Source organism: Monodelphis domestica, chromosome 1 (assembly GCF_027887165.1).
Source record: "Monodelphis domestica isolate mMonDom1 chromosome 1, mMonDom1.pri, whole genome shotgun sequence".
Lineage (NCBI taxonomy): Eukaryota > Metazoa > Chordata > Mammalia > Didelphimorphia > Didelphidae > Monodelphis > Monodelphis domestica.
In genome coordinates this window covers 693947805-693969817 of record NC_077227.1, presented here as the reverse complement: position 1 = coordinate 693969817, position 22013 = coordinate 693947805, and the positions used below count along the sequence as shown (strand labels likewise).

At 40.4% G+C, this 22013-nt stretch overlaps 1 protein-coding gene and 1 long non-coding RNA gene across 8 annotated transcripts in view; both read right to left on the bottom strand.

Annotated features, from left to right (window-relative positions):
• Window positions 1-1086: 1086 nt before the first annotated feature.
• On the bottom strand, window positions 1087-13419 carry LOC103092237 (uncharacterized). Its single transcript, XR_459462.2, has 3 exons — window positions 12847-13419; window positions 4579-4632; window positions 1087-1582 (listed from the first exon to the last, which is right to left on the bottom strand). It is a non-coding gene; the product is annotated as an uncharacterized LOC103092237 (long non-coding RNA).
• Window positions 13420-20109: 6690 nt separating this feature from the next.
• The window catches only part of LOC100019607 (carboxylesterase 3), a 79112-nt gene continuing 77208 nt past the window's right edge, over window positions 20110-22013 (bottom strand). For all 7 annotated transcript variants that reach the window (XM_056802097.1, XM_007477112.2, XM_007477115.2 and 4 more), the window contains one exon: window positions 20110-20437. In XM_056802097.1, coding sequence (XP_056658075.1) covers window positions 20251-20437 — 187 coding nt within the window. In that variant the 3' untranslated portion in view covers window positions 20110-20250. The remainder of the gene's footprint in view (window positions 20438-22013) is intronic.

Here is a 22013-nt window from a genome sequence, read left to right as displayed (position 1 = left end):
CTCTATTAACAGTTATCTCTTGGGATACTGGTGTGTACTGCTATTTAAAAGAGTTTCCATACTCCAGCATCTCCCTCATTCCTATGTCATTCAGCCCATTCCCACAAAGTGTCTGGGGTCTGTGCAATTTCGGGGGTCACTGGGGTATGGTGGAAAATCTGAGAGCTTTGGAGTCATAGCACTTAGACTAAAATCCTACCTTTGTCACTTACTACCTTTGTCACTAACCTTTTGGGGGGCCTCTATTTGCTTATCTGTAAAATGAAAGGGTAGACTATCTGACCTCTGGGACCCCTTCTGATTCTGAATCTCTGGGGTTTTGCCTTCCATCCTAAAATCAATATTGTACATTGGGTTCAAGGCAGATGAATGGTAAGGGCTAGGCAGTGGGCATTAAGTGACTTGCCCAGGGTCACACAGGAAGTGTCTGAGTCCAGATTTGTACCCAGAACCTCCCATCTATAGACTTGTCTCTTAGTCCATTAAACCACCCAGCTGTTCCTCCTCTGTGCCTATGATTTACTATCATCACCTTGGTTAATAAATGCTCTCCAAACTGACAGTTCTCAATGTGACAAGTTCCATCACTGAGCACATTTGCTAATAATTGAATAATCATGGTGACTATTTAGCAGTGGATTACAAATGGACAATGGACAATAATAATTTCACAATATCATAAGCAATAAGACCTCAATGACTCTTCGACATGCAAGAGAATAGCAGTTATTTCAGTCAAATGATTTGACCTATAAGAATTTCATTGGAAATGTTTACTGTCAAATTATAGACTAGAAAGTAAAAAGAAAAAAATCCTTTCCAATGGATCCCTGCAGCAAGCTGGTAACTCTAGATGGGCTTAGTGCTCAAAATAGACTCACTCAAAAATCCCCCCCCTCCTAAAAATAGATCCCAGCTAAACTCCCACAAATGTAGCATTGACCTTCTTGAGTATCTCCATAACTTTGAGACCTTTTGTTAATTTTCTAATCTAAAAGGTAATTTGGGGTCAGCATTTATTCACAGTCATAGCTCCAAGCCCCCATCCAGTGATTTGTATCAGACCAAACCAGACAAAATATGAGCAAGAGACATTTATTTAAAATGTTCTCATTACATATCTACTGGGAATTCTGATGATATTTCCTAATTTACAATTTAAAAGACAATGTTGTTCAATGGAAAATATGTTTTATTTGGACTTAAGTTCAAATCCTCTCTAATCCATTTATTTTCTATATGACCTTGAGCAAGCATCTGTATCAGAAAGGGGTAATAGTTGATGATCCCCCAGTTTCCATCCAGCTTTTAATTTTGGTTCCTATGAGTCATTCAGTCTCTGACACAGGAGGAGAGGAAAGCGTGAGTTTACTCATAAAAATGTGTTGTGAAAACCCGTCACACATCTTGGGAGCACTGAATTATTGGCATGTTGCTAATGTAGTCTGAGGAATGCAGGCTGATTGGCACAACATAACAGGCTGGGAAGCTCGGAGTTTCTCTTCTTTATGATATGGCATACTTCTCATTTCTTCTTGGCTGTAATCTTGTGTCTCCCAATCTCACCCTTGATATTCTTGTCCTTTTAAAAATTGCATACAATAATTTGAATTTCATAGTGTAAGAAAACATATGTGGAAAAATTGCTATTACACACAACTGGGAAGATAAAATATCTTTCAACATTTTAAATTTAAAAACTACATGCATTCTAAATTAATTTAATTTAATTTAATTTTAAAAATTTGATCCAAAAAATAAATAAATAAAAAGCTACATGTGCTAGAACAGTGAGTCAATTTAATAAACATTTTTTAAGCACCAACTATGTGTCAGTCCCTGTGCTAGACATTGGGGATACAGAGTAAGGTTAAAGGCCTGCCCTTGAGGAGCTTGCTGTCTAATGGAGAACACAATATGTAAACAACTGTTCAAAAAAGTTATATACAGGATAATTAGGGAATAATGGACAAAGAGAAGGCTTTAAAATTAGAATTGAGGGATTGGGAAAGGCTTCCTCTAGAAGCTGAGGTTTTAGTTGGGACCTAAAGTAAGCCAAAAAGTAGAAATCAGAGTGTGCCATCCAGGAAAACTGACATGCAGTTTTTTGAAGGGTAGAGTTTAAAGAGACTATTAGGTCTATGTAAGGACAATACCTCCTACATTAAAAAAACAACAACAGGGGACAGCTGGCTAGCTCAGTGGATTGAGAGCCAGTCCTAGAGACGGGAGGTCCTAGGTTCAAATCTGGCCTCAGACACTTCCCAGCTGTGTGACCCTGGGCAAGTCACTTGACCCCCATTGCCTAGCCCTTACCACTCTTCTGCCTTGGAGCCAATACACAGTATTGATTCCAAGATGGAAGGTAAGGGTTTAAAAAAAACAACAACAACTCTTATTTCTGTCTTGGAACTGATACTAAGTGTTGGTTCCAAAAGAGAAGAGCAATTGGGCTTAAGTGATTTGCCCAGGGTCAGACAGCTAGGAAGTGTTTAATGCCATATTTGAACCCAGGACTTCCCATGTCCAGGCCTGACTCTTGATCCACTAAGGTACCTATAGCTATCCCATCTCTTATATTTGTGTTGATGTATCCTTGGAATCGAATGTAAGCTCTTTGAGAATAAGGAGGAATTGTCTTTTTGTCTCCAGTGCCCAGAACAATGCTTTTCATAGGATTGACCCTTAATAAATGGAGAAGTGAATTGAATTGAATGAGACTGTCTTTACTCTCGTGGAGCTCAGAGTCTAGTGGGGTGATCAATCTGAAACACAAATAATTGTGATACAAAATGCTAAGAGATAAGCACAGATGAGTGTGTAAAATAAATTTCTGAGTTCTACAGAGAGAAGTAGTTACAAATGAAGGTGGTGAAATCAGGGAAGACTTCTTGGAGGAGGTGGCATGAGTTTTGAGGGGAAGGAATTCAATGAAGAAAAAGAGGGAGGACATTCTAAGCATTAGGAATAGCATGTGAAAAAGTGGGAGAGTGGAGGGTATGTTCTGAGGGACAAAGAGTAGTCTGATTTCTCTGAAGTACAGGGTATGCAGAGAAGAGGTGATGGGAGAGAAGACTGGATAAATAAGCTGGGGCCAGATTGTGAAGACTCTTGAATACTAAGTAAAGGATTTAATGGGATTTTAGAGTAGAGGAGTGACAGTCCCAGATTGATGCTTAACAAAGATCCTTCTGGATGATCTTTGAAGAAACCATATAAAATAGAGGAATCAGAGGTGGGAAGATGGGCTCAGAGGCCATTGCAATAGTCAAGGCAGTTAAAGATGGTTGTATTAGGGTGATTTGCATGAAAAGAAGAGGACGAAGGGAGAGTGTGTTGGCAAGAATGGTGGAGACAGAATGGACAGGATTTGATGTAGACAACTTTTTCATGAAATTTGGCATGAAATGGAGAAGAAAGATGTGGTGATAGATCAGTGGGCTAGAAGCAGCGGTACACTGGGAAATGCTAACCAACTCACTCTCCATAGCCATGAGTTTTTAGCTTTTCTCCATCATATTCTTAAGGCTAGACAACCAAGAAAACAATAAATCCAGCCCTGATTTGTAATAATTACTGTTTTCTGAGGTGCAAAGAATTTAAGAGAGAATTTAATCATTGGCCCTTGGGAGTTGGTTTCAGCACACCCCTGGCTAGAAGAATCCAAAGAAGGTTTTCTAGGATTAAGAAGACCAAACATGTTCTTGACAGATGATAGGAAGGAGCTAGTACATTAGGAGTGAATAAAGATATCTAGGCTAACCATCATCCCAGCAAGACTTGGACTGGCTGCCTTGTGAGATGGCCTGCATTGTTAAAATCCCTAGAAATTATATCTCTTTTGAGCTCAAGAACATACCAAACTATCATGGGTTTGGAACTAGAAGATGAAATTTTCCATTACATTTTGAATTTGAATTTGAAATTTGAAAATTTGAAATTTGAAAAAATCTCTTAGGAGAGAACAATGTCAGAAATGGCACATGGATTCCATTTCCCCAAAGACTGTCTCTAATCCTTGTGGAGATTGGAACTTTCTCCCTGCCTTACTATGTATTAAGAAAATCCAGCAGGGGTGGCTGGGTGGTTCAATGGATTTGGGGCCAGGCCTAGAGATGGGGGGTGGGGACCTGGGTTCAAATCTGGCCTCAGACACTTCTTAGCTGTGTGACCCTGGGCAAGTTGCTTAACTCCCATTACCTAGCCCTTACCACTCTTCTGCCATGGAACACAGTATTAATTCTAAGATGGAAGGTAAGGGTTAAAAAAAAAAAGGAATAATGATAGCAAAGATATAGCAAGAAAAGGAGTTAACAAAGGATTTTCCCACCAGAACCTTGGGGTATACTAACCCTTATGCCATCACAGTCCCTGGGAGAGTGGGCTCAAACTGAAAGCAGTTTCTATACAACCTCCTCCCCCAACAATTCTCTTCTGAATTTGGCATTGTTGATGAATGAAATGCTGCAGCTCCCTCTTGGCTGCCTTCAGTTGATGATGGTGCAATAGGACACTCAACCACATGACTTCCTGCATATGCTAACATAAATTCCAACTCCTGGACATAGGGTGGCTCACTTTCTTGACCTTGAAAAGCACATGAGGTGATAGCTATCTCCAGTACTCTTTCACCTAAAAACAGAATAGAAGAGACACAACAGACAGAAGCAACATCGGGGTCATGTCCTCACAGGGACAAGTTGTAATCTGGATGGAGAGAAAAGACTGAGATATCTCTCTCTCTCTCTCTCTCTCTCTCTCTCTCTCTCTCTCTCTCTCTCTCTCTCTCTCTCTCTCTCTCTCTTTCTCTCTCTCTCTCTTTCTCTCTGTCTGTCTGTCTGTCTGTCTGTCTGTCTCTGTGTCTCTGTGTCTCTTTGTGTCTGTCTGTCTGTCTGTCTGTCTCCACTCAAAGGCTTATAGTATTCCTTGACTCCACATTCAAATAAAGCTAGGCAGGAACTAGAAACGAAGTCCCATTTGAATGCATCCTGGTTCTGGCTTGACAGACAATCAATCATTCAGAGCTTTACCTTGTGGGTAGCAAATTGGAAATAGTCACAGAGGGTCTATTGATCCTCCAAATCAGAAAGCAGAGTCCTTATATTATGGAAGCAGATTCTCCAGCCTCTTTCACACAGCCTGACAGCAGACAGGCCATAGTGGACATAAAGTCTGTGGGTGGCCCCATTATACTAGAGTGGCAGAGAAAGGAAACCATATAGACCTGGGACCATTGCCCTAGACCAGAGAAGTTCTCAAAGGGTGATTCTCACATACCCTAAGACCCTTTGGGAAGGGGTGGATAATAATAATAACACTAAAATATTTGTTGTTGTCCAGTCGTGTCTAATTCTTCATGAGTCCACTGTGGCAAAGATATTGGGGTGGTTTGCCATTTCTTAATTCTATTCATTTGATAGATGAGGAAATAGGCCAATAGGATTAAGTGACTTGCCCAGGTACACGCAGTTATTAAATGTCTGAGGCTAAATTTGAACTCAAGGAGATGAGACTTCCTGAATCCAGGCATCACCTGGCTAATCCTAAGATATTATTTGCCTATTAAATACACCTCCTTTTTCCAAGGTAATCTACATATATTTGTAAGGCCAGATTTTCTTCATATACTTCAACTAAAACAACAGATTGCAATGAACTGAAGCAAAAGCAGACAGGAAAATCCAGTTGACTTCTATTAAAGCAAACACTAAAGAGATTTGCAAAAATATATAAACCAATGCCATGTCTTGCTAAAATTTTTTGCTTTGGAAAACATAGTTTATTTAAAATGTTATTTTAATATGTAATGGTGCATTTAATATGTAATATAAATAACAATATTTATGTTATTTTATGTTATTTAATAGGAAATGTATTACTGATATTATTTTAAATGAATAAATAGGATATTTAACATTTTATCCATTTAAATTTTTAATATGGTAAATAGTATTAGCTATTACCCATATAAGCAAAATTTCTTTGGGGTCCCCATTCATTTTTAGAAGATCAAAGGGATCCTGAGACCAAAGTTTGAGAACCATTGCTCTAGCTGGTGAGCCTGTGGCACACATGCTGGAGGGACTGCTCCCTTCCTGCTCTCCACCACACCTGAGGACATTTTTTCACATCACCCACTCCTCAGCCCTGCAGCCCAATGAGAGCACTTCCTCCCTCCCCTGTCTGGGGTAAGGGGGCAGCTCACATGCAGTGTGAGGGTGCAATTTGGGCACTCAGTCTCTAAAAGGTTCACCATCACTACCCTAGACTGAAACTCTTGTGACCTAATCTTATTTCCAAATAGAGAGTGGCTTTTCTCCTTGGGCCACTGAGTTTTTCTCTACTTGCACTGAGGTCAAGGTGGGGAGGGAGAATCAGGGAGCTTGAAACTTCAGGAACAGTAAATTGTTGAGCCAGCCCCTAGTGAGTGGAGATCAGCATGGTCAGGGAAAAGCAATTGCACCCACTTTCCCCAAAGGGAAGAGGTTGAGGGTTCTCCTTATTCAGGCAGCTTTCTTCAATGATATCTGATGATTATCACAGACAATAAGGGAGATAATTGCTGGAGTTAAAATAGGAAACTATGCTACCGAGAGTGCAGGTAGAGGGAGTAAATAAGGAGAAATGGGGGTATCTACTTTTCCATGACTACAGGAAAAGGGAAGAGAATGGGTGGTGATGCTGAAAAGACTTGGGGAATGGAGGAGGAAGCTTGAGAAAGCTCACAGCAGAAGGCTCTACTCTTTTCTGTGGAGTAAAAGACTGGATTATTTGCTGTAAGTCTGGAATTTGAGAAGTTTGGAGAGAAGAGGTTTGGATCAGATGAAAATGAATGAGACAGGAAGTTAATGTAAGATTTATATAGCAATTACTCTATGCTGGGCTGTGCAACAATCCTGAGAGGTAAATCATATTGTTACCCCAATTTATAGATGAGATAGCTGAGGCAGTCAATGGTAAAGTGATTTGCTCCAGGTTGTGTAGCTAGCAAGTGTCTAAGGCTAGATTTGAACTGAGGTCTTCCTGGTTACAAATCCAGAACTGACCCACCTAGATGATAATAATGATAAAGATATTTTTAGGGAGATGATAGAGATGATTCTAGCTTATATCTCTGTTACCCTCAAGGAGGTTCTATTATCTATAGATTTTATTGTTGTTTAATTAGTTGTGTCCAACTCTTTGAAGTTTGCTTGGCAAAGATACTGGACTGGTTTGCCACTTCCTTCTCCGGCTCATTTTACAGATGAGAAAACTGAGGCAAACAGTTAAGTGACATGCCCAGGATCACACATTCTATCTGCAAATGTTACCTCTCCGACCCAAAGCCTATTTTCCTATTAGTTCTCAAGCATGGCAGCTTGATTTGTGAGATTCTACTGCTCTCTAGTGGACAAATTAGATTCCCAACCACGAAGTTGCCCTTGAATTTGATCTGGCAATGGATGCTATATTCATGTCCACACCGGGAAGCTAGGGTCATTTTAGCTTCAACTTACGCATTGTGAATAATGGGCGTTGTGGCCCTGGCATTATGTGATTGGCATTTCATTTGTGCCTAAATAGCAAAGTACTTTTTTTCTTCTGCACGTACTTTAGGTCCCTCCTGGGATATTTGCTCTCTGAATTTCTGTGGGTTATCTACTCTCAGATTTTGTGAGGGCTCGCATTTACTTTGTCACTGATTACACACAAACTGACTTCAGTTTTTTGCTGAATTCATAGAAACTTTCAGGCTGTCCTGGGTTTTCTGATTCAACAAAGACTAATAATTCGATCTCTATCTCATGGATGATTTGGAAAAATTTTTGTTGATAAAAGGGATACTTGAAAATACTATAAATCCTTGATCTGGAATCAGGGGCTCTACAGCTGAGGAGAGCTCATTTCTAGTTCAATCTCTTCACATTCCAGAGGAGGAAAGTGAGGAAATAGGTTGTTGTTTTTTTTTTTTTTAATAACCCTTACCTTCTGTCTTAGAACCTATACTGGGTATTGGTTCCAAGGCAGAAGAGTGGTAAGGGCTAGGCAATGGGGGTTAAGTGACTTGCCCAGGGTCACACAGCTAGGAAGTGTCTGAGGTGACTTGAACCCAGGACCTCCTATCTCTGGGCCTGACTCTCAGTCCACTGAGCCACCCAGAGGAAGTGATTTGCCAAAGATCACCCAAATTCTAAGTGTCAGAAGTGGAACTAGAACTCACGTCTTCTGGTTCTTTCCATAATCCCATATTAATTCCCCTATTGAGAAGCCTTCTTATAGGCATGAAAATAACTGATCTTCACAGGGAGCAGTGAATATATTACTGGGCCTCAAATCAGGAAAATGTGATTTTAAGTCCAGCTTTAGACACTTGGTAGCTGTATGACTCTGAGCAAGTTACTTAGCCTCCATCTGCCTCAATTCTTCCACTTTAAAATGGGGAGAAAAGGGGTTACTCTAAGGAATAGATGAGACAATATAAAGTGCTTAATATAGTGACTAGCACATAGTAGGTGCTTTATAGATGTCTATTCCCTACATATATCTGGACATTAAGATTGGGAAAATCCAAGAGAAATGAGGCTGAGAAAATGAAGACTATAGTGCTAAGTACATTGAAGTGAGAGGATTTAAGTTTGAATTCTGGTACTACTTCTTAACTTACTGCCTTGAACTAGACATTTCCCTTCTAGGAGCCTTAGCAATAGATGGTTTCTAAAGGCTCCTCTAGCTCTACATTCCATTTTGTTATTATTCAAGCATTTTTCAGTTATGTCCTACTATATCTACAACACCAACCAGCGGTTAAGCTTCACAAAGAGTTCTATTTATTTGCTTCACGTGTGTATTTAGTGGGCACACTGAACAATTTTATTTCAGATTATGTTGACCAACCTCACTCTCCTGTTTCTATTAGCTTTCAGGAGCTGGACAGCTCCTGCTACCACCCTATTCTCCATTACAATGTCAAATTTTCTCAAAGAATCAATAATAAAATTAATTGAGAAAAATAAAAAAAATTGTGATGCTATTTGGGGTTTTCTTGGCAAAGACATTGGAGTGATTTGCCGTTGCCTTCTCCAGTTCAATTGATAGATGAGGAAATGGAGGCAAACAGGGTTAAGTGACTTGCCTAGGGTCACACAGCCAGAAAGTATCTGAGGTCTGAAGAGATGGCTTCCCTGACTTCAGGCCCCACAGTCTATCCATTGTACCAATTAGCTACCCTAAATCCCATATAATAACCGCTGACCTTCCAAAGAAGGATATATGACCTGTTTCTACCTTCTCAGCCTTCTAGAAACACTAACCCAAAATGCCATGTACACTGTGTCAAAGTATCAGGGATCGAATGCAAAAAGACACTGAGCAGGAAGTAGGACATCAGTTGGTTAGACACTCTGGGGCATCAATAACTGTAGAGTAATAAAATGTAAAATCACAATAATTGGTTGCCGTGGAGGACAAAGGTTTGTTACAATTAAGATTATCTTGAGAGACTGATTTTAGGGTAAGCATATAAGTTTATTGATTATATCGGGTTTATTGGTTAGGCCAACATCATAACCAATAAAGTGATATAGGTCTCCATAGCCCTCTAAGGACCAGGGTAGAACAGAGCTGGGTTAAGAGGATCTCATTATTCAGCCCCTCCTTTGAACACCCCAAGACATCTTTAATTGGTGAGAGCTAATTCAGAGGTGTTCCATCAACTTATCCATCCTTCCCCATCCCCACAAGTGGACTGGTCACATCCACAGGAAAAGAACCCTTCTCGCCTTCATTATTAACCAAATTTTATTTTTAATAAAGGGAAGATATTCTTTGGGATTCCCAAATACAAAGAAGATGCAAAAATTGGACTGGTATCTACGACCCAGATCCCAGACACAGGAACACACACAGTGATTCTCCCTAAAATATAGGAATTGACATAGTATATGAAAAATAAATTCTGCCAGGTTGATTGACTGCAACTTGGCTCCCTCTCCCAACAAGGGAGTAGCTACTTCTCCCAGACCATGCCTCTGCCCTCCCACTGGGAGAGCTCAAGACCAAACATTCCATTTGGTCATTGTCCTGTCCATTCCCTTCTCTTCTTTATGGAGGCTGACTAGGGCCCTTCCATCCAAAGTTATCTGTCAACAGCAAGCAATGAACTGATGGTTTTAGTGTAGGAACAATGACTTTTGGATCCACATAGATTTCTTTCTCTAATATATTTTTAAACCCTTACCTTCTGTCTTAGATTCAGTACTGTGTCTTGATTCCAAGGCAGAAGAGCAATAAGGGTTAGACAAAGGGGGTCAAGTGACTTGCCCAGGGTCACACAGTTGGGAAGTGTCTGAGGTCAGATTTGAACCTAGAAGCTCCCATCTCTAGGCCTGGCTCTCCATCCACTGAGCTACCCAGCTGCCACCCTTTCCCTGATATTTGAAGGAGCTTATTAATTCAGGTTATTAATAAGAATCATCACCAGAAGATATTCATACCCACAGTGCTCATCCTATCCCCAGTCATGAGTATTAACTGGGCATTTGGCCATAGATATCTATCTCCAACATATTGAAATTCTTCATATTCAAGTCAGCTCCCCATTTGAACTCTCTCTACACGATTAAAGGCATAAGTAATTACAGTGATTAAAGTGTAAGCAAAGTAATTAAGATGTAATAGATGATCAAATTAATTAAGATGATCTTATCTTTATTTTGAGAAAGCTGGTTATAAAGTATTATTATATATAAAAATAAATAACTCTTACCTCCCGTCTTAGAATCAATACCGTGTATTGGTTCCAAAGCAGAAGAGTGGGAAGGGCTAGGCAATGGGAGTTAAGGGACTTACCCAGGGTCATACAGCTAGGATATGTCTGAGGTCAGACTTTATAAGATATTATTAAGAACAGCAAATGAATAATTTAAAAGGACCAGAGTACTTAGGATCTAAGCATCTGTCCTTTCAGATAGAGAAAGAAAAAGAAGAAGGAAAAAAAAAACCTTTCCACCAAAACCAAACCAAACCAACACCTTTCCATGTCTCTTCAGTTGTCAAAAGGTCTAGCTACTTTTTGATCTGGATTGCTGCCCATTCCATCCCCTCCTCTCCTTTTTCCTTGACTGCTGAGGAGAATCTTGCCACCAAATTCTGCCATTTCTGCGCAGGCCGTTTAAGTTCTGAGTCAGGACAAGGGAGGCTGCCACCATTACTACTCCCAATATTTATCTCCTCTCTTGACTCCATTATAAATTGGTTTAAAAATCTTTGGTAGTAATGGATTTATACTCCAAGGAATCTATTGATAAGAAGAAAGTTCCCACATACACCAAAATATTTATAGTTACACTTATAATAATAAATCATTGGAAACAAAGTAAATTCCCATTGTAACAGATGATGAATGTGATAAGTATAGAGAAGCCTAGCAAGATTTGCATGAACTAATACAGAGAGGAGCAGAGCCAAGAAGATAATATAGAAAAAAGCTACTACAGTGTAAATTGAAAGAACAACATGCAAAAGAGATTAAAAGTAAAGGTAATAAGGACAGCTGGGTGGCTCATGGGACAGAGAGCTAGAACTGGGTTCAAATCCAGACTCAGACCCTTCCTAGCTGTGTGACCCTGGGCAAGTCACTTAACCCCCATTGCCTAGTCTTACCACTCTTCTGCCCTGGAACCAACACATAGTGTTCATTCTAAGATGGAAGGTAAGGGCTTAAAAAAAGAATAATAAAATTGTAATGCTTGAGCATGACTCAAATGAAGGGATAGGAGAGGACTCAAATTTGTTACCCATTATACAAGTTTTTAGACTTTTTCAATGTATTAATAAATTAGGCTGATTTCCCCCCCACACACACACACACTTTTTTTTTTGTCTCTAGAAAATTCCATTTGCTATTTGGGATGGCTCCCTAGAGGGCAATGGGAGAGATGTCAGGGAAAGTTATAATGATGTAAAGAAATAGAAATAAAAAAAATTTTTAAATGAGATAAAAAAATTCCTTTCAGGCACAAACTGGATGGTTTCTTCCTAGTGTGGAAAAACTTTCATCATCATCATCATCATAATACATATGTAGTGCTTTAGGTATGCAAAATGCTTTGCATATTTTAAGTCATTTGATCTTTGCCACAACTCTGTGAGGTAGAAGTTATTATTACTGCCATTTAGAGAGGAGGAAATTGAGGCACAGCGTGACTGTCATTTATCCAGGGTCCTACAATTAATAGATATCTGAAGCAAGAGTTAATCTTGGCGTCCTGATTCCAAGTCCTGAGCCTACCTGCCTATCTGCTGAGACATCTAGGTGCCCACAATGACTGGAAGTCCATGTGGCTTTTCTAAAACCTCTCTCTCACCTTCAGGAATTGATTCTGATATGGAGTTCATTGAGACTGAATTGGCTTTCCCCATGGTAGGCCTGGTACTTCCCAGACAGGGTGGAAAAAGAGGCTACACTCATCACACTGAAGACTGTGTGGCGTGAGAAGAATTAATTTGGTCTTCTCAGGGTGGACATTCATCGTAGACCCCATTAGGGAATGAAAGCCTGCTTAGAGTTACAGAATAATACATCAAGGACATTTCATTATTGCCCAGTGAGCTGGGAGGCCTCTTATCTCAAAGAAGAACCCCATTGGGCTATACTACCTCCTTATCTCCTTAGACCTTGTTAGGATAGGATTTTGGATAAGGCAAACACAAGAGGAAAAAAAATATAAAAATCTACTTTATAGTTTTGGAAGGGAAAGGAATAAGGGCTTAGGGATTTACTTATGCTTATTCTTATTTAAAAAACTAACTAACTATGCTAACTAGGTTACTAAACTAAAACTTAACCAAGTTCCCAAATCTTACTCAGCAGGGGTCCAAAAAGCAGTTAGAGCCAGGATCTGGTGTTAGAAGTCCAAGCAAGTCCTGATGTCCAAGTGAGACTGAATGGTGCCAGCAGCTCAGTTCAACACAGGGAAAATCCTCTTCAGACCTTCCTCTTGACTTCCTCAGGAGACCAGAAGAAGAGTCTGTTGGGGCAAGATGGAGTCTTCCCAGATCCTCCAGCTCAGGCTCCCATGTGACCCTTGGCCACATGCCACTGTCAATCATTCCTAGGTTTGCACTATTCAGTTCTTGCACAGTTTTAGAAATTGCAAACCTTTCCATCCTTTATCACATTCCCCCCCTATTGCACAAATCTAAAATACTTACCAGTTACCTAAACTAAGAAATCTACCCAAATAACAAACAACCTACACTCAACTATCTTACTCTAACTTACTCTAACCTAGTCTAAGGAATTGTAACAAGGAGAAAAGGAAAAGGAAAACAAAGTAAATAATGAACAAGTACAAAAGTCAAACAGAAGCCAAATCAAAACAGTAAATAACATCAAACAAAAGATGAATATAACTTCCTTGCAAATATCAAACTTAACATACTCTTATCAGCTAAAACAGAATAATGTACTAGTATTATAGTACATTAACATTAAACTTAGAGAAAAAAATTTGAAAATCACAATAAACACAACATTGCATAAGTTTTTACAATGAAAATTAAATCAAACAATAAACTCACTTATCCAAATACATGTAACAGTGAGCTATGTACATAATTTACATATATATATAGTATATACATACATTCATTGGGATTGTCTATTAAATTTATATTATAATGTTCTTTCTCTGTACAATTATTTACACCAACTATATCCTTTTTTGATTCAATTAATTGATTTTTCATTAATTCATAATTCATAAATCAATTACCACCTGTATTATTTTCATTACTCTTGCAAACCTTTCCATCCTTTATCAAAACCTTTAGGAGCCAGAGGAGTCACTCCCTAACCTTTCCCCTCCCTGGTGGAAGCTCGTGATGAAGCTCATGCTATGTAACTTCTTGTTTTCTAATTGGGTAGACTTTCCCACCTAGATTGTAAGTTTGGCTCCCGACATGGGGTATCAGATAGAGAGGGGTGGGGGTTTTGCATCAGGAATCTATAAAATGCTCATATCTGCACTCATGCATTGGGCATGGCCATTAGGGCAATGGCCTCCTTTCTCAAGAGAAAGAACAAAGACTGCTTCTTCTACTATCTACTCTCTGACTCCAGGATTGTAATTACAATTTGGGTGGGTGGGCATTTTATTTCATCCCACTCAAGGCCAAGAACTTTCAATTGGTGAAAACCCGAGTCACATCTGAGTCCTTCCTGTTGGCTCTTCAGCTCTGATGTTCTTTATGGCTCCAGCTTGGCACCATGGGCTCCAGAAATAGCAAATAAAGAAGTACCTAGGTAGGAGGAACAGTATTCAGGGACAACATTCTTGAATTGGAGAAATCCCTGGATTTAGAGTTAGTTGGAATGGGTTCAAATGCTGGCTCAGACACACAAACTGGCTGGGATGAATTTGAGTCAGTACTTAATCTTTCTGTCCTCTAATTATTCAGCAATTAAACAGTTATTTTTTTAAACCCTTACCTTCCATCTTAGAATCAATACTATGTATTGGTTCCAAGGCAGAAGAGCAGTGAGGGCTAGGCAATGGAGGTGAAGTGACTTCCCAGGGTTACATAGGTAGGAAGTATCTGAGGCTAGATTTGAACCTAGAACCTCCCATCTCTAGGCCTGGCTCTCAATCCACTGAACTACCCAGCTCCCCCCTCATTAAATAGTTATTAAGCACTACTATGGTCCAGGTACCATGCTAAATGCTGGGGATACAAAGAAAAGCAAGAGTCTCCCTGGTATCAATAAACCAGTAAACATCAATTAGCTTCTACAAAGAAATACTGAGAAGAAATAGCAAGGACAAAAGAACAAGCATCACCCCCCAACCAACCCCCACCAGGATTTACACTATCCCTTCTACATACCTACTCAGTCCATGGAGACAGTGGGCTCAAACTTAAAGTAATGCCTACCAAATCCCCCTCCCCCCATTAGGTTCACTTTTATAAGCGACTTAGCCAATGAATGAGTGCTTCTTTGCTTGTAGAACATGGTGCCTCAGCTTACAGGTCAATTCACTGCTGGTCTGGGTCAAGCTGGTTGCTTCTCTGCCCTAATTCCTCTCTGGGCTTCGTTGCTATGCTACCAGCAGACTCTGCTATGGTCTGTGATTTCTGGACTCTTGTGGTTCTTCTGATGTTCTGAAGCCCACAATATCACAACTTGATTCTCTTTATGTCTGATACTCAGTTACCAAAGATCAGAAAAGAATAAACAGACCAGACACAGAAACTAGAGCACCACCCATCCATGTACATGCTGTGGCTTGGTTGGGAAGATAAAAGTGACCATAGCAGTGTTTTTTGCTGCTGCTGCTGCTACTACAATTCTGTGGAGGCCCATCTGGAGGCTAGCAGTATGTCTTATTCTCCTTTCTCAACATCTGCTGGAGAAGAGAGAGGGAACGAGTTCATCTGTCCAAGACTTTTGTATGCAACATCACTTCCAGGTCAGTCACCAATTGAAAACTTTTCATTCTCACTAACTATTACAATTCAAATTATCTCCAGAGACTGACTTGGGGGTAAGAATATCAGTTTATTGATATGATAGATGTCAGTATCATAACCAATAGGTGACACATAAGTCAGTGGCCGTCTAGGAATGACCAGAGACCCAGAGGCTTGGTCAGGTAGCTCAATAAGTAGAGTTTTAGGAGCTCATTATTCAGCTCTTCCCTTGAACATCCCAAAACTTCTCTAATTGGGAAATAGCTAATTAGGATGGGGTGTGATAGACACATGAAGAAAGAGAGGTTTTGCAGGACTTGTGGACCAAGATGCAGGGCTGGAGATATAGCTCTAGATGTCAGTCAAGAGAAGATTCTAAAGGAATGTTCCCAGGAGGGGCAGTTGGGGGCTTTTGCTGGCCACACTGAGAAGAGAAACTTGGCTTTTGGTCTCTATGTCTGACTGGAAGTCACACTCTCGCTCCCTAGAGGTTTGAGGCTGGCTGAAAGGCTTTTGTGAGGCTGATTTGTTTTCTGGGGTTTCTCTGGCTCTGAGCAGTTGAAGTTGACACTGAGAAGAGAAACTTGGCTTTTGGGACTTGGTCTCTGGCTCTCTGGCTCTGAGCAGTGGAAGCTGACCAGGAGAGAAGCTTTTGAGTTGGTGGTCTATAAGAGAGTTGAGCTGGCCAGGAGAAAAGGAGAGACTTTGAACTTTGTTTCTTTCTTGGGTTAAGCTGAGAGATCTGGCTGATTTATGAAGAAGAAGAAAGAAGATTTCAAACTGCTGTTGTCCTCCATCTCCCTAACTGTCTCAGAGTCACAGCTTGTGACTAGAATATTTCCTCAAACCTTTCTAAAATTATCTCTGTTGTTTAGGGAAAATCCTCATCCCTCTTACCTCAGTTTCCCATCCTGTTATCCCAATAAACCCCATTGACTGAGAAAGCAACTGGAGTATCTTTATAGTTTTCTCAGGAGGGAGGGAAGAAGCAAAGGCTTCAAGAAGATTTTGGAGGTGAGGGAGGCAAAAGGGAGAGGTTGGTTAAGGGAGGGAATGAGGGAGGAAGGAGGTTAGGAAGTAGATTGATCCATCAGCAATTAGTAGGGATCAATAGGCAGAACCCCAGAGTAAACCCCGGGGCATTCCCTTATAAGTAGTTCCCTGTGTACCAACATTCCTGTGTGGTGGCATCCCTCAGCATTTCTCTGTTCTACCTCCATTACAAACAAGCAGCCTCAGGTTCCCTCAGCAGTTCTTTCTAGTCACAGCCAGCCAGAGAACAACAGTCATTGCTAAAGAAACAGGTTCCTATCAGTTTATTCACCATTTCAAGCAGTAATAGTTTCTCTCAGTTTACTATTCTATTCCAGGGGTCCATCAAACTATACATCCCTCCCCCATTCCCATGTCATGGAGAACACATACACAGGAAGAGAATCCTTATCCCCTTCATCTATTAACCAAATTCTCCTAAAAGAGGCACATTCCTGGGGATTCCTAAGATAAAAGAAAATGCCCCCCCCCAAAAAAAAAAGCAGTAGACTGGATGGTATCTCTGACCTAGATTTTATTTTATTTTATTTTATTTTTTTCAAACATTTACCTTCCATCTTAGAATCAACACTGTGTATTGGTTCCAAGGCAGATGAGTGGTCAGGGCTAGGCAATGGGGGTTAAGTGACTTGCCCAGGGTCACACAGATAGGAAGTGTCTGAGGCCAGATTTGAGCCTAGGATCTCCCATCTTTGGACCTGACTCTCAATCCACTGAGCCAACCAGTTGCCCCTTGACCTAGATTTTAGACACAGTAATGTACAGTGATTCTCCCTACTACACAGGAATTGGAGCTTTTTTCTATGCAGAGAAATCCCAGGATGCACAGCAACAGATATTTGGGGAAAACTAGGAAAGATACATGCATGGTAATGCCTGGGTTTGGTGAATGGAGAATTCTGGGAGAAGGATCAGGGGAAGGCAGAGTTCCATCTGGAGGAAGAAGAATGTGTATGTTCAAGAACTTGTTTCTTCCCCAGAGGAAAAGTGAGGACCAATGACCTCAGAAATGTTACTGAAATTATGGACCACGTCCAATGAACCAGATAACCGTCTTAAAAGTACAATTTCTCTCCTTCCCCTCCATTACCGCTCTTAGAAGAAGATAAAAATCCAATCACCCCTTTCCAGTATCTCAAGCAGTAAGCTCTTCCTGCTCACCTTGGCTTTCATACTTTTATCATGCTGATGATCTCAGGTCCTCAAGGAGTGTTCCTTGGCTTCTACCCATCCCCAGTCTTTTACCAAAACCACATGCAAGTTAATAAACATTTCTACACAAAGAAAGATGAAAATAGTCCCTCGCTCAAGGTCCTTTACCATCAGAAGGGGGAGACAACAAAGTTGTGCCCCCACATCTGCTGAATCAGAAATCCTCTGATTTAGTTACACAAAGTTGCCAGCAGGTGTTCACTCATATCCTTGGTTTCAGCCATCCATGAGAGATCTTAGAAGAGATCTCTGGTAGTCCTACTGCATGTGCAAACAAGCTACATATAGGATAAATTGGAAATCACCATCAAAGGAAAAATTCTGGCAAATAGTCAAGTGGATTAAAAAGGGTTTCTTGTAGAAGGCAGGATTTTTAAAAAGAACCTCAAGAAAGCCAGAAAATGGAGAGGAGGAGTGAGAGAATTCCAGGCATAGTAGATAGCCAGTGAAAATGCCTGGAGCTAAGAGACAAAAGACTTCATGGATGGTTTAGCAATGAATTTAGGGTAACTAGATGTTCTCATTCACCTCCTTGTCTTAAAGCATAAAAACCAGTTTTAGGGACAGTCAAGTAGACAGTGGAGAGGGGTCCAGGCCTGATGTTGGGAGGACCTGGGTTCAAGTGTGACTTCAGGCACTTCCTAGCTGGACAAGTCATTTAACTCCTATTGCCTTGCCCTTGCCACTCTTCTGTTTTAGAACTGATATTAAGACAAAAGGTAAAGGTTAAAAAAAACCACAAATAATTTTTAGCATGTTAGCTTGGGCTGTGTGTACTTTTAGGGAGTGTCGTAGGTGAGAGAAGGTGGAATTAGTCTGGAATGAACACAATAGATTCATTCAATGCTCAGTTTCAGGGCCAGATGCCATCCTGCTATCATGCCAGCACCCATCAGGTTTTAATGAAGTCCAATACAATAAGCAGGAGAGGGAAGCAAAGATCAGAGAGTGTGCTCTATTCGGACCCACAGTAACCCAAGCTTCTAAGTAGGGGTCACTCCAAAGCCTTCTCTCTGGGACTCCTGACCCCCTTCTGTTAGAGTGGAGCCCCTTAAATGTCAGGCACACCAGGCTCTCTCACACAGTAAGGTTACAGGGATTATATGCTAAGTGTCCAAATCAGTAGGTACTGAGGGAAGAGATCTAAGAGGGCAGAATAAGGAAAGGGTGAAGGCTGATTTCCATAAATTACTATTTCATTTCATCCCTAAATCAGGAGATTAAAATGCTTCTCTTGAGCTGAAAACCAAAAATATTGCCATTATCATCCATAGGCTATTGGCAGCTAAGTGGTGCAATGGATAGAAGGCTGGGTGTGAAGTCAGGAAGACTCACCCTAGAGCTCAAATCTCGCTTCAGACCCTTACTAGTTGTGTGACCCTGGGCAAGTCTCTTAACTCGGTTGGCTTTAGTTTCCTTATCTTTTAAATGAGTTGGAGAAGGAAACAGCAAGCTACTTCAGTATCTTTGCCAAGAAAACCCCCAAATGGGATCAAGAAGAGCAGGATTTGACTGAGAAATGCTTGAATATTCATAGACTGGGGAGGTTTCCTTGAGCATGTATGAAGAGATCCAGGAAAGCAAGCAATGATCATTTGATCTCAGCCCACCACCTAGTGGCCAGATAACATATTGCACCCTGTTCGTCTAAACTCCCTTTCCCAGGATTCCCAGCCCAGACAGCAGCCCAGGTGCTTAGGACATGTATTGATTTGATCATGGTTCATTAAATCATGCCCTTACTACAGACAAGTCACTGACCTAAGCACTGAGGATGTAAACATAAGTGAAATACAAGCCCTGTCCAGGAAAGGCTTAACATTTAATCCCAGACTCCTCAGGCATTCGGCAGCCAAAGATCCTTTCCGCTTCTGAAATTCAAGGCTCGAAGGTTCATTCATTCTATAACCTTTGAGGACTTTGTCATTTTATTTGACCTACAGGGCTAGTTTCTCAGAGACAGGACCAAGCCACGGCTAGGGGAGAACCAGCTGAGGAGATTTAGTGCTGGGATTTGGATGGAATTGGAAAGAAATACAGAAAATATGAAACAACTGAGAAAACTCTGGGAATCTCCAGATGGGATCAACACCTTCAAACACTCCAAAGATTCCATCTAGCCTAGTAAAGGGGGAAAAATTATATTTTGATTCAGAGCCAGATGAACTAGTTCTCTTTAGGCAAATCGCTTTCTAAGCCTCTATTTACTCATGGGGAACCATGAAGCACTAGAGAAATATTCACCAAACACTGATTAAGTTCTCACTGTATGCAGTGCTCTATGATGGCACTAGAAGGCTGTTGTAAAGTGCAAGTATGACAGGTCCCTTCCTTTAAGGTACTTAAGACAGAACACTCAGGGATTCACTAATATTGTCATCGCTATTGCTATTATAATTTTGGTTGTGAACTTTTATTTGGTGGTCTTGGTTTTTCTGTCTATATACAAATACAAAAAGTTGACTAAGATCTTAAAATGATCTCTTTAAATGCTCTGGGCTTGATGTGTTCAGGCAGTTCGTGTCAGGGAAGTCACAATTCCACGTGTGCTTTCTTTCCTTCAACATATGGCTTGACTTTTTCATGAATGAATTTTCTCCAAAATCCCATCTTGTCTTCTTTGAGTTTTCTTCTGATCTTTAAGGTCAAGTTGAACTCTAGGTATGACTCTGATTGGTCAAAAAGAGGCCAGTTGGGCAACCCTTCTCCATTGGGGTCCCTGGAAATTAGGGCACAAAGAGTTAGTGGACTGGAGAAGGGGAAAAATGTATCATGTCCTTCAAAACTTGCCACAGACACATTATATTTCTCTTAAGACTCACTGGTCTGTGGTCCCTTCCAATTCCACACCAGCTGCTTTGCTTCAATAAGAATGACTCTTGTGGTAGCTAGATGACTCAGTAGATAAAGAGCCAGGCTTGGAGATAGGAAGTCCTGGGTTCAAATTTGGTCTCAGATACTTTCTATCTGTGTGACCCTAGGAAAGTCACTTAACCCCAATTGCCAAGCACTTACTACTCTTCTGCCTTGGAATTGAAACTTAGCATTCTGGTGTATATATGTGAGTTAGAGAATCTTGCAGTCAGAGATCACAAGACCCCGACTTTTGAGGATACTAAACTAACCTGGGGTGGGGTTCATCCTTATAAAGCACCTTCAAAATGCAAGGCAACAGCTAAGTCACATAATGGATAAAGCACTAGACTTGGACTCAGGAAGACCAGGTTCAAACCTCAGACACTTCCTAACTGTGTGACCCTGGGCTAGTCACTTACCCCTAATTACCTAGCCTTTACCACTCTTCTTCCTTAGAACTGATACTAAGATAGAAGATAAGGTTTTATAAAATAAAATAAACAAATAAAAAAGAACAACCCTTCTAGAATCTAGACTAGAGACTAGATTGCGAGGGTCACTATCATCCAGCCCTACCTCTTTCTATCTCCTCTTTAGGTGTTGCCATACCCCATTGGAATGTAAACTCCTTGATGGCAAGAAATGCCTTCTTTCTTATTTTCTTCTCTCCAATATTTAATAAATTCTTAATTTAAATCTAAACCTTGTATAAAATAATGACACCTCACATTATTTAGAGACGAATGCATGGGATAACATGTATGTAGTGACAACATGTGCTGTGTGTTCTAAATTCTGTAATGAGAGATACTTGACTCTTTGGTAAGAAAGGACCCCTGCCCCCAACCACATTTCAAGAGTCAATATCTCTCTGGAGAAATGGATTGGGCCATTCCAATGTACTGTACTATATCCAGATTGAATGTCATGGTAACCTAGCTCTGAAAGCCTCAACCCAGGAAAAGGGACTACAGCAAAGGCTTGATGGGAAGGCTTAATGGTGTAGGTGTTTCTACATGTGTGACCTTGGGTAAGTCTTTTGCCTCTCTGAGACACAGTTTCCTCATTTGTAAAAACAAAGTGGTTAGATAAGATGACCTCTGATTTTGACAGAGGTTCTTAACCCAAAGACTGAACTTGAATTTGTTTTTATATTATAACAATCATATTTTTATCATTAATAACATAATGATAATGATGTAATAAAAATAATATCTAATATTCATATAGCATTTGCCATGTACATGCACTGTGCTAACTACTTCACAAATAATATCTCATTTGATTTTTATAACAATCCTGGGAGTAGGCACTGGTATGATCCTCATTTTACAGTTGAGGGAATGCAGGCAACTCACGGTGGACTAGTGAGCCCTTTTGAAAGCAGACTATTGACCCAGTGTTAGCTAGAGCAGGAAAATCTAATAATTGGAACAATG